We start from the raw sequence: 15,438 nt of genomic DNA, 5'->3' as shown, positions 1-15,438 counted from the left end.
TAGATAAGGACACCTGTATAACCGCCCACAGACCACCGGGATCCAGTACCTGTCAATCACCCGGGGGGTTAGTGCAGCCAGCGGGAAGAGATCTCCGAGACGGCGTTAGGTTCGGAGGGTTGGCAGAGAAGAGCACAGCTTGATAAAATGGGTCAGATCACGGTTCCTATTGAGGTTTCTGGGGACTGTGGTAAATGGGTGAAATCCCTGATATCTTCTGCATTAACCCTTTGATGAATTAAGAGCAGAGCTGCAATAGCCATTCTCAGTTTTCTCCGGATTTTTTGCTGATCACAGCTTCATAAATAGATCTCATAATGTTATATTTAATTAATTATATTGCCTATAAATCATACATAATAGAATTTATATAATGAATACACCTCTACAGCTTTCTCTTTCCTCCACAGGTAACGTCATCTGCTTTCCTCCCTCACTACCTGCACTCATCCCTTCTGCTAATTAGTCAGTAGTACTAATTGACTGGGGCCCCCCCCTGTGTGGAGAAGTGCACCGTCCGTCGGCCCTTGAAGAGGGTGAAGAGGGAGAAGAGGGAGGACAGAAGAGACTCACCGGGCCGGCGTTCCAGCGGTGAGTATCCCCGACCTTCTTTTGCAGGTCCCGGCGGCAGCAGGCAAGTGAGCCAATCACGGCTCACTTTCCGCTGCTGGCCAATCAGCGGGCGGATCGGCGAGCCCATTCTGGCTCGCCCCCGGCCATTCAAACTACTGGTGATTGGCTCGCGGCGACGGCCGATGACATCAGCGCGCCGACGGCTTTATCAGCCGCCGGGCGCCGTCACGAGGTCAGTCCGGCGGTGGATGGAAAGAAGAAGGACGTCGCCGGGAGAAGTTCAGTAGCGGAAGAATTGGCAGGGAGCCCTTGTAATGGCTGTGAGCTACCCTGCCGCCCAAAGACTGCAAACAAGACACCGAAGCCGAGATCGTCGGCGGGGAGCCCTTGTAAGAGTTAAGAGCGCCCCCTCCAAGCAGCCTTCAACAGCGTCGAACAGGAGAAGAGGCGTCGGCGGTTGGAGAGCCTGGAAGGCCCGAAGATGGCGGGTCAAGTCAAGTTCCCTGCGCAGAGCAGGTGAGTACCAATTACTCTTTTAGGTCGGGCATAAGGCTCGGGGGCACCTTCAGGCGCTAGGCCTGTAGTGCAGGCAGCGGTGGCCATTGTAGGTGTTGAGAGGGCACAAGGCCCTAGTCATTTAGAGGGCACAAGGCCCTAGTCGTTTAGAGGGCGCAAGGCCCTTAGTGGTTAGAGGGCACAAGGCCCTTAGGTAAGTGCAGGGCATAAGGCCCTCAGGTAAGAGCGTGGCTCCCCCGCAGTGCACAAGGCCCTTAGGTAGACACCGGGCGAAGGACCTTAGGTAGGAGCTTGTCTCCCCCGCCGGGCACAAGGCCCGTAAGTAGCTTCTGGCTGTAGGCCAGAGTAGGTAGGAGCTCGTCTCCCCCGCAGGGCACAAGGCCCTGAGCTTAAGTGGGCGCAAGGCCCTTTAGTGCAGAGAGGCATAAGGCCTCTGGTTAGGGAAGCAATAGGCTTCCAAGAGTGTAGCAGGGCGGCTGCCCTGTAGCGTAGCAAGGACTCCGGGTCCTTGCTGGTAGAGGGACATAAGGTCCCTGATGGTGAGCGGGCAGTAGGCCCTGGTAGTTGGAAGTAGGCATTCGGCCCAGAGCTAACAGGACACTAGGTCCTGACGTAGAGTAGGGAGCACTCGGTTCCTAAGTAGGTACTAAGTAGAGTCAGGAGCTGTTTATAGAACCCCCTCCATCCGTCCGGAAGGGCACCTAAGTCCTGAGCCCCAGGACAAGGTGGGCTTAACGGCCGGGGCTCGGGCCGTGGGCGTAGGCCTGTGGGGCACAGCATCTCAGGACGCGAGAGTGGTCGGTCTGAGGTAACGTACGGTGTGGTGAGTTTCATAGCGGTCCCTCGGGATTGGGTAAGTAACAGAGGTGTTGGGAAGGGGTGTCGTTGTGCTGTCTCTCTTGTCTTACAGGTGCTGATCGGAAGACAAGGTATGCGGAAGGAGCCAAGGGGGCACCATCGGTGAGTCGCGTACGTGAGTATAGCCGCGGCGAGGGCCGTTCCCTTGGTGCACTCACCTCATGGAGCTGTCCCTCCCGTAGTCCCTCTTTTCCCCTTACAGTAAACGAGTGCCCTGCACACGAAGTCAGGGGCCTTTTCCCCCTGCGGCGTTTGGGCGCTCGGACATCCCCCACCCCTCCCCCCGTGGGCACCTCACACCTGCTAACTGTACCAACTAGATCAGTGCATACGAGCTCAGCGGAGGAGTTACACATGGTCACTCTCTACAACGTCTCCTCAGAGTCTGCTACTTCATTGTACCTGTGAACGGGTGACCGGCTGCGAGTTTAATCGCTGTCTACTCCTTTCTCATATACCGGACTATTGTTGTGTCTCCCGAGTACCAGACCCTGGCTCCGTCCTGCACTGTGACCCCTGCTCACCCCATGTATATATGTGTACCAGACCCTGGCTCCGTCCTGCACTGTGACCCCTGCTCACCCCATGTATATATGTGTACCAGACCCTGGCTCCGTCCTGCACTGTGACCCCTGCTCACCCCATGTATATATGTGTACCAGACCCTGGCTCTGTCCTGCACTGTGACCCCTGCTCACCCCATGTATAAATGTGTACCAGACCCTGGCTCCGTCCTGCACTGTGACCCCTGCTCACCCCATGTATATATGTGTACCAGACCCTGGCTCCGTCCTGCACTGTGACCCCTGCTCACCCCATATATATATGTGTACCAGACCCTGGCTCCGTCCTGCACTGTGACCCCTGCTCACCCCATGTATATATGTGTACCAGACCCTGGCTCCGTCCTGCACTGTGACCCCTGCTCACCCCATGTATATATGTGTACCAGACCCTGGCTCCGTCCTGCACTGTGACCCCTGCTCACCCCATGTATATATGTGTACCAGACCCTGGCTCCGTCCTGCACTGTGACCCCTGCTCACCCCATGTATATATGTGTACCAGACCCTGGCTCCGTCCTGCACTGTGACCCCTGCTCACCCCATGTATATATGTGTACCAGACCCTGGCTCCGTCCTGCACTGTGACCCCTGCTCACCCCATGTATATATGTGTACCAGACCCTGGCTCCGTCCTGCACTGTGACCCCTGCTCACCCCATGTATATATGTGTACCAGACCCTGGCTCCGTCCTGCACTGTGACCCCTGCTCACCCCATGTATATATGTGTACCAGACCCTGGCTCCGTCCTGCACTGTGACCCCTGCTCACCCCATGTATATATGTGTACCGGACCCTGGCTCCGTCCTGCACTGTGACCCCTGCTCACCCCATGTATATATGTGTACCAGACCCTGGCTCCGTCCTGCACTGTGACCCCTGCTCACCCCATGTATATATGTGTACCGGACCCTGGCTCCGTCCTGCACTGTGACCCCTGCTCACCCCATGTATATATGTGTACCAGACCCTGGCTCCATCCTGCACTGTGACCCCTGCTCACCCCATGTATATATGTGTACCGGATGTCAGTGCTAGAACACCTCACCTAGCACCAGACTGTTGATGGGTCCTGTGTGTGTCACACTGAGGATTAACCGCTGTGTATTTACTGTCTGCAGTCGGACTGGTTGTTAGCGGCACCGCTGCTTTTCTGGTTTTCATAAACTTCATTTTTGTTCTCAAATTCATATCCTACTGCATTATTTCTGTGCATTTGGATATATAAATACCAGAGTTTAGTATCATTCAACAAATTGCACCAATATCTGTTACCGGAATCTCGGCGCTACAGTTAATTAATTGGATTGTAGAATTGTTCTTCATTTAGTGGTCTGCATTTTCTATTTGTGCCCAGTTTTGCATTATAACCATCAGTGGGCACATTCTCCAGGCTGGTGCTATAGAAAGTAACCGCGGGCAGCCGCCGGCAGGGTCTATCTCTCTGGCTGAGCACTATCAGGTTGTGACAATACTTTACATTTACTGCAATTGCTTAAGATATAAGCAACGAAGCATAGTAGACTGACTGCGCTGTGTGTACATGATACTTACACATGGCACAAGAGCGACATAAAGCGTTGTCCCGCAGTGGTCAGGGGAGTACTGATAATCTACAATGTAGATTAATTTACCAACACTAGTACAATCACATATGTCATCACCCCATCTGATCTGTATCTTTCCTCTATATTGCAGACGGCTCTAGAAAGGCTACAACAGGAGGTGCCTGTGGCTTAACCGTTCTTTACAGCATTTGAAATCCATGATGGAGGCCTTTAAAGGAATTATATTGGTTTCAAGCATCCATGTGCAAGGACCCCTTCCAGCCTCGATTAATGATGATAAAGATAAAGAGGTGTGTGCTAGTGTGACCAGAGCCTTCATCACACACGTGTCCCTATTACACGATTATTAGAATGGTCTACACAGAGGAGCCGGAGATGTTTAAAGGATAAAATGTTACAGCTAAGGAAATTAGGCCACTAATTGCAGGACTGGCTGTATAGATACATCTCTGGATAGATGCTTTCATCCAGCTCTCTCCGTTATGATTCAGTCTCCATCAGTTCTAAGTGTACTATATATATCATCATACTTAGTGACTTGTGTGAGAGCTGGGGCTGCTCACAGGATGCATTAGAGAAGGCAGAGCACACACAGGAGAGGGGGAGGCAAACAGTCTGTCTGGGTGGAGGAGAGAGCACAACAGACACTCAGCCAAAGTGAAACGCGTTACAGTCTCATCCTCTCACCCGCTGGATACTGCCTGAACTTTACAATACTTCTCCAGTGCTGCCCCAAAGCACAGCTGTGACATTTTACAGGGGATCTACCTGTGAATGATGATTTAAACGTCCACTCGGAATTAATTGTACATCTTCCCCACACATTTTAGTCTCATCTATAGTAGGAGGATATTAAAGCTGGTTCCATCCTAAATTAGTTTTCCTAATCTCCCCCCATATTAGGGTCCCCTGCAGTGACCTTGCGGTCTGCACCCCCCTTAGCCCCTGATCCACAGGTGCATGCCCCAAGTCCTCCTCCTCTACATGTCTGTCCTTCCTATGATACAGTATGTGCTGAGCATCACACTGGGATTGCTGGGAAGTCAAGTAGTAAAATGACCCTCAAAGGTGGGGTCTAAAGTAGGTAGGACGTGGTGTAAAACGCAGTTATGGTTGGTGAACCCTCTTATAGAATGTTCAAGTGACCTGGACCTTAAGATAATGACTACTCCCCGATGCTGCAGTGTGAGGCTTCCTCCTGAGCAGGGCGAGCAGTACGCACACAAAAAGAGGGTGTGGTCACAAGACATTGTGGGCGTGGACATGCAGGTAGCATACCTCTAAATATTTGGGTAGCCGTCATCGGGACAGGAGGCGTGGCCACACCACATTGGTGGGCGTGTCCATGTACTTTTGAAGTCTTAGACTGCCCCGTTCTCTCCTCCCCTCATTGCCGTACGCACCAGTCCTTCTATGCAGGGCAGCTGTGAACAGACAATACTTCCCAACGTTCCCACCCACGGGACATAATGCCCCAATCGGGATGGTTGGGGGGTATGTTGTTGGGGCGTTCCATATCCCCAGGGACACTAGGTCCTTCCTAAACCAGACTTGAATTGGCAAAAATCTGGCGTAGGTGCAGGGGCAGATCGGTCATAGGCCTTACAGGGAATTTCCCATGTAGGCTGATGACCTAATGAGGCCGCCCGTGTGTCACTTGACTGGGTATTTCTTTGTTAATGCATACTTTTTAAAAGCAAAAAAAAAACAAGGAAGATGGCTGGCTCCTTTCTAGTGGCCGCGGATCTGTTCCTCCCTCACCTCACTGTGTGGCCTATCCTGTAAGAGCTAGATATCACATGGGACGCACACCATGTGACAGGTGCAATCCCAAGTGAGCAGAGCAGAAAGCGCGGCTGGAAGCGGATGACGGGTAAGTGTGCAGAGGTGGGGGGGGGGGCTGATGTCAGTGTGTGCGCGTGTGTGTGTGTGTGATGGCACAGGGGGCGTGTGTGTGTGTGTGTGATGGCACAGGGGGCGTGTGTGTGTGTGTGATGGCACAGGGGGCGTGTGTGTGTGTGTGTGATGGCACAGGGGGCGTGTGTGTGTGTGTGATGGCACAGGGGGCGTGTGTGTGTGTGTGTGATGGCACAGGGGGCGTGTGTGTGTGTGTGATGGCACAGGGGGCGTGTGTGTGTGTGTGTGATGGCACAGGGGGCGTGTGTGTGTGTGTTATGGCACAGGGGGCGTGTGTGTGTGTGTGTGTATTATGGCACAGGGGGCATGTGTGTGTGTGTGTGTAATAGCACAGGGGGCGTGTGTGTGTGTGTGATGGCACAGGGGGTGTGTGTGTGTGTGTGTGTGTGTAATAGCACAGGGGGCGTGTGTGTGTGTGTGATGGCACAGGGGGTGTGTGTGTGTGTGTGTGTATTATGGCACAGGGGGCATGTGTGTGTGTGTGTGTAATAGCACAGGGGGCGTGTGTGTGTGTGTGATGGCACAGGGGGCGTGTGTGTGTGTGTGATGGCACAGGGGGTGTGTGTGTGTGTGTTATGGCACAGGGGGCGTGTGTGTGTGTGTGTGTGATGGCACAGGGGGCGTGTGTGTGTGTGTGTGTGATGGCACAGGGGGCGTGTGTGTGTGTGTGATGGCACAGGGGGCGTGTGTGTGTGTGTGTGTGTGATGGCACAGGGGGCGTGTGTGTGTGTGTGTGTGTAATAGCACAGGGGGCGTGTGTGTGTGTGTGATGGCACAGGGGGTGTGTGTGTGTGTGTGTGTGTGTTATGGCACAGGGGGCGTGTGTGTGTGTGTGTGTGATGGCACAGGGGGCGTGTGTGTGTGTGTGTGTGTGTGTGTGTGTGTGTGATGGCACAGGGGGCGTGTGTGTGTGTGTGTGTGATGGCACAGGGGGCGTGTGTGTGTGTGTGTGTGTGTGTGTGATGGCACAGGGGACGTGTGTGTGTGATGGCACAGGGGGGTGTGTGTGTGTGTGTGTGTGTGTGTGTGTGTGTGTGTGTGTGTGATGGCACAGGGGACGTGTGTGTGTGTGTGTGTGTGTGTGTGTGTGTGTGATGGCACAGGGGGCGTGTGTGTGTGTGTGTGTGTAATGGCACAGGGGGTGTGTGGCAATGTAATGTGGGTGTAAGGTAGGTGGTGGCTAATAGGTGCAATTTTGTTTGAGGGATAATTACATTTTAATAGTGGGACCTATTAATTTAAGATGCGGTGACAGAACCTTTAATTTAATGGTGTTGTGGTCTGGGAGCTACTAATTGAATGTAGGGGTGAGTTTGGGGAGAATGAGGTCTATTTATTAAATGTGAATATGAAGTCAGGATCCAGACAAGCAGCAAACTGAGCAAGAGACCCCACAGGTAGGGAAAGCGACAAGAACAGGTAGCAGAGAGGACAGTCTGACATCTGTATGCTTCTATACTGGCAGCTCCTCTGCACCATGTTGTTAAATAAACACAAAGGGTCTGAGTTATTAGAGAGAGCAAGGCAAAAAAAAAGGAGTAAATGTTCTCTGGGACAAACCATGTTACAATACGAGGGGTGCACATTAGATTATTATTTTGCACATAAGTTAGATACTGGCTGTTTTTTCATCTAACACACAAATACCTGATAGCTTTATTTTTACACCGACATTAAAAGTTAATCTAGGACATGTCCTACCCAACTGTAAATCTGTCCTCACATTTTAAATTTACCTCCCCCTCCAATTGAACTTGGTTTTGCCCAGATGCAAAGTTACTCCTTTTGTATGCTTTGCTCTCCTTACTGACTCAGCCCCGAATATATATATGTTGTGATGACACTTTCTGGTACTGCATTATTACTGCTAAATTTAGTTGCTCCTTTTGTCCTACTTTCTATGTATTCGTGTACCCACCACTCGTACACAGAGGAGGCATTATGTGGGTGAACCAATAATCATACCACCCAACTGTCCCAGTCCTGATTTGGGGCTCTGTCTGTCCCATGGGTGGGAATGTTGGGGGAAAGGGTGATATGTAATGGGCGGTCTAGAACCTTACAGGCCTCTGGTGGCATAGTCCCACCTCCTTTTGTTTGCCCTGCCTACAGTTGATATTGTCCCGCCCACACGAGGCCACTTCCAGACATTTTGCCAGGGCCACTTTAAGTTCCCAATCTGCCTCTGCGTAGACGGGCACCCGACCTCCTGAGAGTCAGGACAAGCGGTCACCGGATCAGGAAGGGGGCAGGGGAATAACATGCAGTAATTATTTCATATATCGCTAGATCTTAGCAAATATTATTTATATAATGTCACTGACGTATATCTTTGAAAGATAAATGTGAATTATGTGTAATAAACTGAATAGTTTTCACCTTTTTATACCCAGAATGATTATATAAACATATAACTAATTTACTGTTTTCATTTATATTCTGATTTATACTGAACATACAGTTGGAGATCTGTTATTTTAACCTTTTTTGGTTTCCTCCGTTTGGATGATAGATGCTACATACTGCTTGTGGGAGGATAGAAGGAAACATAATGCTAATCTCTTCCTCCGTACGTCTGCAGCCGTCACTCAGAGACAGGACAGAAGCTGTTCCATAAATAAAACACCTTCCAGATAGAACCAGCGCTGTGATAATATGGAACCATTATATTCTCCCCCATGGAGCATGGCGATATGGCTGCGGGCACTGCCAGTCGTTGAGAGGTGCTCAGAGAGTCCTGCGTTGTCCACAGGAGCCGTATAGGACCAGCGGAGTCCAACTAGGTGTGTGCAAGACGTCAGGGGACCCGTTAAACCCCGTGAAACACCTACCAACTTGTGGGATGGGGTATAACTCTTATATACCCTTCTGGACGCTCACTGTATGAACCTCCCCTGACCCGTGATCGGACATAACAGGACACAGGACACACATTAATATTCCCAATGTCATGATAAATAGTAGCAGATATAATAATGTGACTCATAACAAAACAGGGTGATTCAACTATAGACCCAGTGAGAAGCCAAACAGGGTGGAGGGCCCTCATGATGAAACGAGTGAGTGAACGTCATGCCACTTGTGTTCAAGAGTGACGTCCTAAAGGACGGGATGAAAGTGTTCATGGGACCCAAGAGTTTAAGCAGTGGACTGGGAGTTCTGGGTAAGCTATGCTCTGGATGAAGTCTTCCACCACTTTGACTCTCACCGGTCTCAGTGCACCTGACTGTTGTTTAAGGTCCGAGTCCAATCTATTGTGAATGTTACTTGAATTACTGATGCTGCTACTTGAATGTTTGATTCATGAGAGTCCAAATACGCAAGAGTGTCAGCTCTTATGCCAAGTGAAACTACTGCCTACATAACTAACTGAACTGTGCAGGAGAGTGAATTGGAAGATGTAAATAAAGTTCTATCTTATTTCATTTCATCCCTCATTTCAACACCGGCCGCTGTACATCGCTACAGCTGCTGCATCTGCGGAACACCGCCTGTTTCCTGACTCAGCCACAGAAGCTGGAGGTGAGACCGCCCCACCTTGTTAATTACCCCTCAGCACCGGTCGCTGTACATCGCTACAGCTGCTGCATCTGCGGAACACCGCCTGTTTCCTGACTCACCCACAGAAGCTGGAGGTGAGACCGCCCCACCTTGTTAATTACCCCTCAGCACCGGCCGCTGTACATCGCTACAGCTGCTGCATCTGCGGAACACCGCCTGTTTCCTGACTCACCCACAGAAGCTGGAGGTGAGACCGCCCCACCTTGTTAATTACCCCTCAGCACCGGCCGCTGTACATCGCTACAGCTGCTGCATCTGCGGAACACCGCCTGTTTCCTGACTCACCCACAGAAGCTGGAGGTGAGACGGCCCCACCTTGTTAATTACCCTTCAGCACCGGTCGCTGTACATCGCTACACCTGCTGCATCTGCGGAACACCGCCTGTTTCCTGACTCACCCACAGAAGCTGGAGGTAAGAGTGACAGTGCTACAGCCCGACTCCATCTTGTTAATTACCCCTCAGCACCGGGCGGTCTTTTGTCTCATAAAAAGTACAGGACAAGACCCGGTCTCTGCTAGCTCAGAGCTGCTGCAGAATTCATGTCCTTTTGTGGAGAATCATTATCCATGAACGCCAACAAATGCCCCTGAATCGCGCCCTCTCCCCCAATGTGTTACATCACAATGAAATCTCGTTCCCGCAGTAAGAACTCCTTCCCTCCGGTTCTGTGACCGTCGGCTTCTCAGCAAATGTGTCCAAGGTGCTTTACCGACCTGCGCAACTCGGGAGGAAATCTGGATGTATTTGCGCAAATCAAGTCACGGAGAGTCCAAAGCTGTATTTTGCCCATTGTGAACGACCGCCTGCATCTTTATATTTAAAAGTACATTATTTTTATCATAATTATTCTTAATGTTGCCCTATGGTTTGGTGCACCCTGCCTCTTTAAATACTCTGTATACGGAAACGTTAATCTGTGAATAGGCTAATTTGCAAACTCACTTCAAAACGATCTCCCATTGTCCTCAAGCCGACACAGCTCTGCAACACCTGAATAATGAACATATTTTGTCTGCCAGAGAGAGAACTATCCCAGGTTTAGTGCTTCTGATCTGGGAATCACAGTACATTTACACAGTGAATAAAACCAAGCAAATCAGCATTTAAGAAAACAAAACTGCTTCATTCACTGCAGTTTAGGTCTTTGTAAGAGCTCATTTCACAGAAACCTACTAGGAAAATGTTAATGAAGCACAGGAGGAAACCTGTGGAGCTGCGGAGGAATCCGAGCCTAGGACGATACATTCAGCAGTCACTGGAGCGCTGTCTTATGGGCTATTAGGTGATTCTGGGAACATTCTGCTTTCCCAAGGATCAGATAAAAGGCGTTTACTTTACCTGGTCATTCTGGAAGAGAATCCTACACTGCTGTGTGTACTACCGTGGTCTCAGTAATCAGTCTGTCCCACTCACAGCAATACCCGATGAGATCGGTCAGTAATGAGGGTTGTCAGTATGTCTGAATGAAAGCTGTGAAGCCAACTGCACAGCAGCAGATACTCAGTACAGAGACATAAAGGCACGGGCAGGTGTATGCTGTAGACTTCAGTGTACAGTGAATACTTCATGTATTTCCTGGTTTTGTTTAGCTAATGAGAAAACTCAAATTATTGTATAATTATGGATTTACATTGCCGGTATTAGAACATTTCAGGTCCCCAATACAAGATCATCCCGACTGAATGAACTGCAAATAAATGACTTAAGCTAAACATTTTGTTGCCATCAGCATTATAAATAAAACATTGGCATTCTGGGCGGCTGCTCCTCCCCAGCTGCCATCCTGATGTCAGAAACAGGGCAGCTGGCAGCACCCAGATATCAGCTAACGTTGGCCATTATTGGGGAGCTGTTATACCCCTAAGTATATAATAGATGTAATGAATAAATGAAATCACAATGGCTGCTACTTTCATCTTACAGCAGCATCATCTCTCACAGGGCAAAATACACAGGCGTGGAGGGGAAATTAGATTGTAAGCTCCACTAGGACAGGCACTGATGTATCACAATAACATCATCAGATTGCACAGCACTGCAGATTATCTTAGCCAAATCTGGTGAATCTACTGGCTGGCCGACAATATCTGGAGGATCTACTGGCTGGCTGACAATATCTGGAGGATCTACTGGCTGGCTGACAATATCTGGAGGATCTACTGGCTGGCCGACAATATCTGGAGGATCTACTGGCTGGCCGACAATATCTGGAGGATCTACTGGCTGGCCGACAATATCTGGAGGATCTACTGGCTGGCCGACAATATCTGGAGGATCTACTGGCTGGCCGACAATATCTGGAGGATCTACTGGCTGGCCGACAATATCTGGAGGATCTACTGGCTGGCCGACAATATCTGGAGGATCTACTGGCTGGCTGACAATATCTGGTGAATCTACTGGCTGGCCAGCAATATCTGGAGGATCTACTGGCTGGCTGACAATATCTGGAGGATCTACTGGCTGGCCAGCAATATCTGGAGGATCTACTGGCTGGCCAGCAATATCTGGAGGATCTACTGGCTGGCCGACAATATCTGGAGGATCTACTGGCTGGCCGACAATATCTGGAGGATCTACTGGCTGGCCGACAATATCTGGAGGATCTACTGGCTGGCCGACAATATCTGGTGGCTCTACTGGCTGCCTGGCAATATCTGGAGGATCTACTGGCTGCCTGGCAATACCTGGTGGATCTACTGGCTGGCAGGAAATATTTGATGGATCTACCAGCAGGCTATATCTGGATAGTCTACTGGCTGGCCGGCAATATGTACTATCATCACACAGGATGGAATAGGCAATAGGTGATGAACCTGCTTTATTAGACATGGCCTACTAATATCCAGCAGATCTATCAAATGTAGAAGAATGGACATTACCTCTGTTAGATGAGGGTTCGGATTGAAGCCACACTGGTTGCACACTTCATTGTGACACTGTGTACAGGTGTTAAAGTTTGGCTGATTAGGAGAGGAGGTGAGGTCTGTCGTGTTGCATATAGGACAGAGGGTGCTGCTGGGTAGTGGGGCGATCTGCGGCACTGAATAAGGTGAGGTGGGAGTGGTGCCTCTGTCTGGAGATGATAACGGTGACCTTCCTGTCCGGTGGCCTTTGTTGTCTACGTGCAGGGTCCTCCTGGAGACATCAGATGGTTGGTGGGATGGCGAAACATGGCTTTTCATTTCTTTTGTGCTATCAGCGCTGGAAGGAGTTTGTCTAAACGTCTGTGGAGTGGAGCTTTGTCCGGCCAAACGCCCAGAGTTTTCCAACCTTCCTGGGGCACTGAAAAATGAAATGGAATTGAATGCATGTGATACAGTAAACTACCTGAATAACAGAAGTGCTGCAGGGTGAAAGGACAGGATTTCTGGATAATCATTACAAAATGTAACCAATGAAGTAATTGTGCATTTTACAGGTCTAATTAAGGAAACCAGGCCTGTTGTAAACACTTCAAAGCTGCCGGGGTTGGGGAAATTCTGCATTAAATGATAACAAATACTTTAAATAATTTCATTATTATTATTACTCATGTGATTGGCTTTTGGATGATAACACAGATTCACCAAGCTGGGGGGGGTCTTACACATTTAGTATACCACAATATGTGGCTATGTTACACAGATGACAGCGACTTTATATTGACAGAACAAGTAATGTACAAATACACAATTTATTCATATAAACATTAGTCTAAAGAAAGATGATATCAAAATGCTGATAAGGAATATAAAACATGGCAGGTGCCAATATTCAGTGAAATATGGCAGCGGGAATCACACTGTTATTGCTTGTAAAATTAGCCACATTACAACATATAGTCGTTACTGACACACCTATTTATTATGTGCTTTGGTGTATAATGTCAAATAAAATAAAGAATAGATATATTGTAACAATCACTAAACATTCATACATCAGTAAGTCAAGTCCTGCACATTTATACATGAATTCTTCAGTACTAGACAGGTCAGACACAGATGTCTGCTGTTCGTGATCTCATTTGAAAATGTTTACAGAAATAAAACCAGGTTTTCAGACATTTCCTTTCTAGATAACATGGGGTTATTGTGTGGAGACTGAAGAGAAGCTCTGCATTTCAATGAAGATATTTTCTCTTATCTTATACATCCAGACTACAAAGCACCCGTGGCTCTGCTGTAGGATGTTATATAAAGCTCGGGTGCCTCTACACCCTCAGCATTATTATTATTGCCTTGAAGAAGGTGCACCCAAAACTCGGACCCTCTGTGCGCCCTCCTGCAGGTCTGGCTGGAAATGAGAATGGTATCAATGTAGGGACTGAACACTGCGTTACTAGGGCCACGGCAATGCCGTTCTAACCTCTCGACCACCATCTCTGCTCCCCTTGTAGTTCTAACCTCACGGCCACCATCTCTGCTCCCCTTATAGTTCTAACCTCACGGCCACAATCTCTGCTCCCCTTATAGTTCTAACCTTACGGCCACTATCTCTGCTCCCCTTATAGTTCTAACCTTACGGCCACTATCTCTGCTCCCCTTATAGTTCTAACCTCTGCCCTGTTTAGGATCACGCCCTTCATTCATTTACACTCATTTATAAATTAAACTGAACATTGGGGGTCATCAGAACTGTCTTGGTAACAAGTGGCAGCATTGTACATTTGAGTGCTGTTATTGCATTGTTAGAAATTTGTGTTTCTATACAAAGGGCCTGAAATTGTCCCACTGAAATGAAAGACTGAGTCCTGGGTTCTGCCACATCCAACAAAGGGTAAGAAATAAATGTTTATGCAGGAAACAAGATTTAATGTATGTAGGTATACAATGAGGCCTGTAATGTATGTAGGTATACAATGAGGCATGTAATGTATGTAGGTATACAATGAGGCCTGTAATGTATGTAGGTATACAATGAGGCATGCAATGTATGTAGGTATACAATGAGGCCTGTCATGTATGTAGGTATACAATGAGGCCTGTCATGTATGTAGGTATACAATGAGGCCTGTAATGTATGTAGGTATACAATGAGGCCTGTAATGTATGTAGGTATACAATGAGGCCTGTAATGTATGTAGGTATACAATGAGGCATGTAATGTATGTAGGTATACAATGAGGCATGTAATTTATGTAGGTATACAATGAGGCATGTAATGTATGTAGGTATACAATGAGGCCTGTAATGTATGTAGGTATACAATGAGGCCTGTAATGTATGTAGGTATACAATGAGGCCTGTAATGTATGTAGGTATACAATGAGGCCTGTAATGTATGTAGGTATACAATGAGGCCTGTAATGTATGTAGGTATACAATGAGGCATGTAATGTATGTAGGTATACAATGAGGTCTGTAATGTATGTAGGTATACAATGAGGCATGCAATGTATGTAGGTATACAATGAGGCATGCAATGTATGTAGGTATACAATGAGGCATGTAATGTATGTAGGTATACAATGAGGCATGTAATGTATGTAGGTATACAATGAGGCATGCAATGTATGTAGGTATACAATGAGGCATGTAATGTATGTAGGTATACAATGAGGCATGTAATGTATGTAGGTATACAATGAGGCATGTAATGTATGTAGGTATACAATGAGGCATGCAATGTATGTAGGTATACAATGAGGCATGCAATGTATGTAGGTATACAATGAGGCATGCAATGTATGTAGGTATACAATGAGGCATGTAATGTATGTAGGTATACAATGAGGCATGCAATGTATGTAGGTATACAATGAGGCCTGTAATGTATGTAGGTATACAATGAGGCATGTAATGTATGTAGGTATACAATGAGGCCTGTAATGTATGTAGGTATACAATGAGGCCTGTAATGTATGTAGGTATACAATGAGGTCTGTAATGTATGTAGG

At 48.3% G+C, this 15,438-nt stretch overlaps 1 protein-coding gene and 1 long non-coding RNA gene across 3 annotated transcripts in view; both read right to left on the bottom strand.

Annotated features, from left to right (window-relative positions):
• LOC142100226 (uncharacterized) overlaps positions 1 to 15,438 on the bottom strand; it is a 401,704-nt gene that overhangs the window by 324,886 nt on the left and 61,380 nt on the right. The gene's annotated exons all lie outside the window — the stretch shown is intronic.
• The window catches only part of BSN (bassoon presynaptic cytomatrix protein), a 200,822-nt gene that overhangs the window by 161,471 nt on the left and 23,913 nt on the right, over positions 1 to 15,438 (bottom strand). For both annotated transcript variants that reach the window (XR_012678640.1, XM_075183924.1), the window contains exon 2: positions 12,443 to 12,845. Coding sequence is in view for 1 of the 2 variants with exons in the window: in XM_075183924.1 (XP_075040025.1) it covers positions 12,443 to 12,845 (403 nt within the window). In the remaining variant the exon portion in view is untranslated. The remainder of the gene's footprint in view (positions 1 to 12,442; positions 12,846 to 15,438) is intronic.

Source organism: Mixophyes fleayi, chromosome 8 (genome assembly GCF_038048845.1).
Source record: "Mixophyes fleayi isolate aMixFle1 chromosome 8, aMixFle1.hap1, whole genome shotgun sequence".
NCBI lineage: Eukaryota > Metazoa > Chordata > Amphibia > Anura > Limnodynastidae > Mixophyes > Mixophyes fleayi.
The sequence above is the reverse complement of the archived record's forward strand: the minus strand, read 5'-3'. Positions and strand labels throughout refer to the sequence as shown.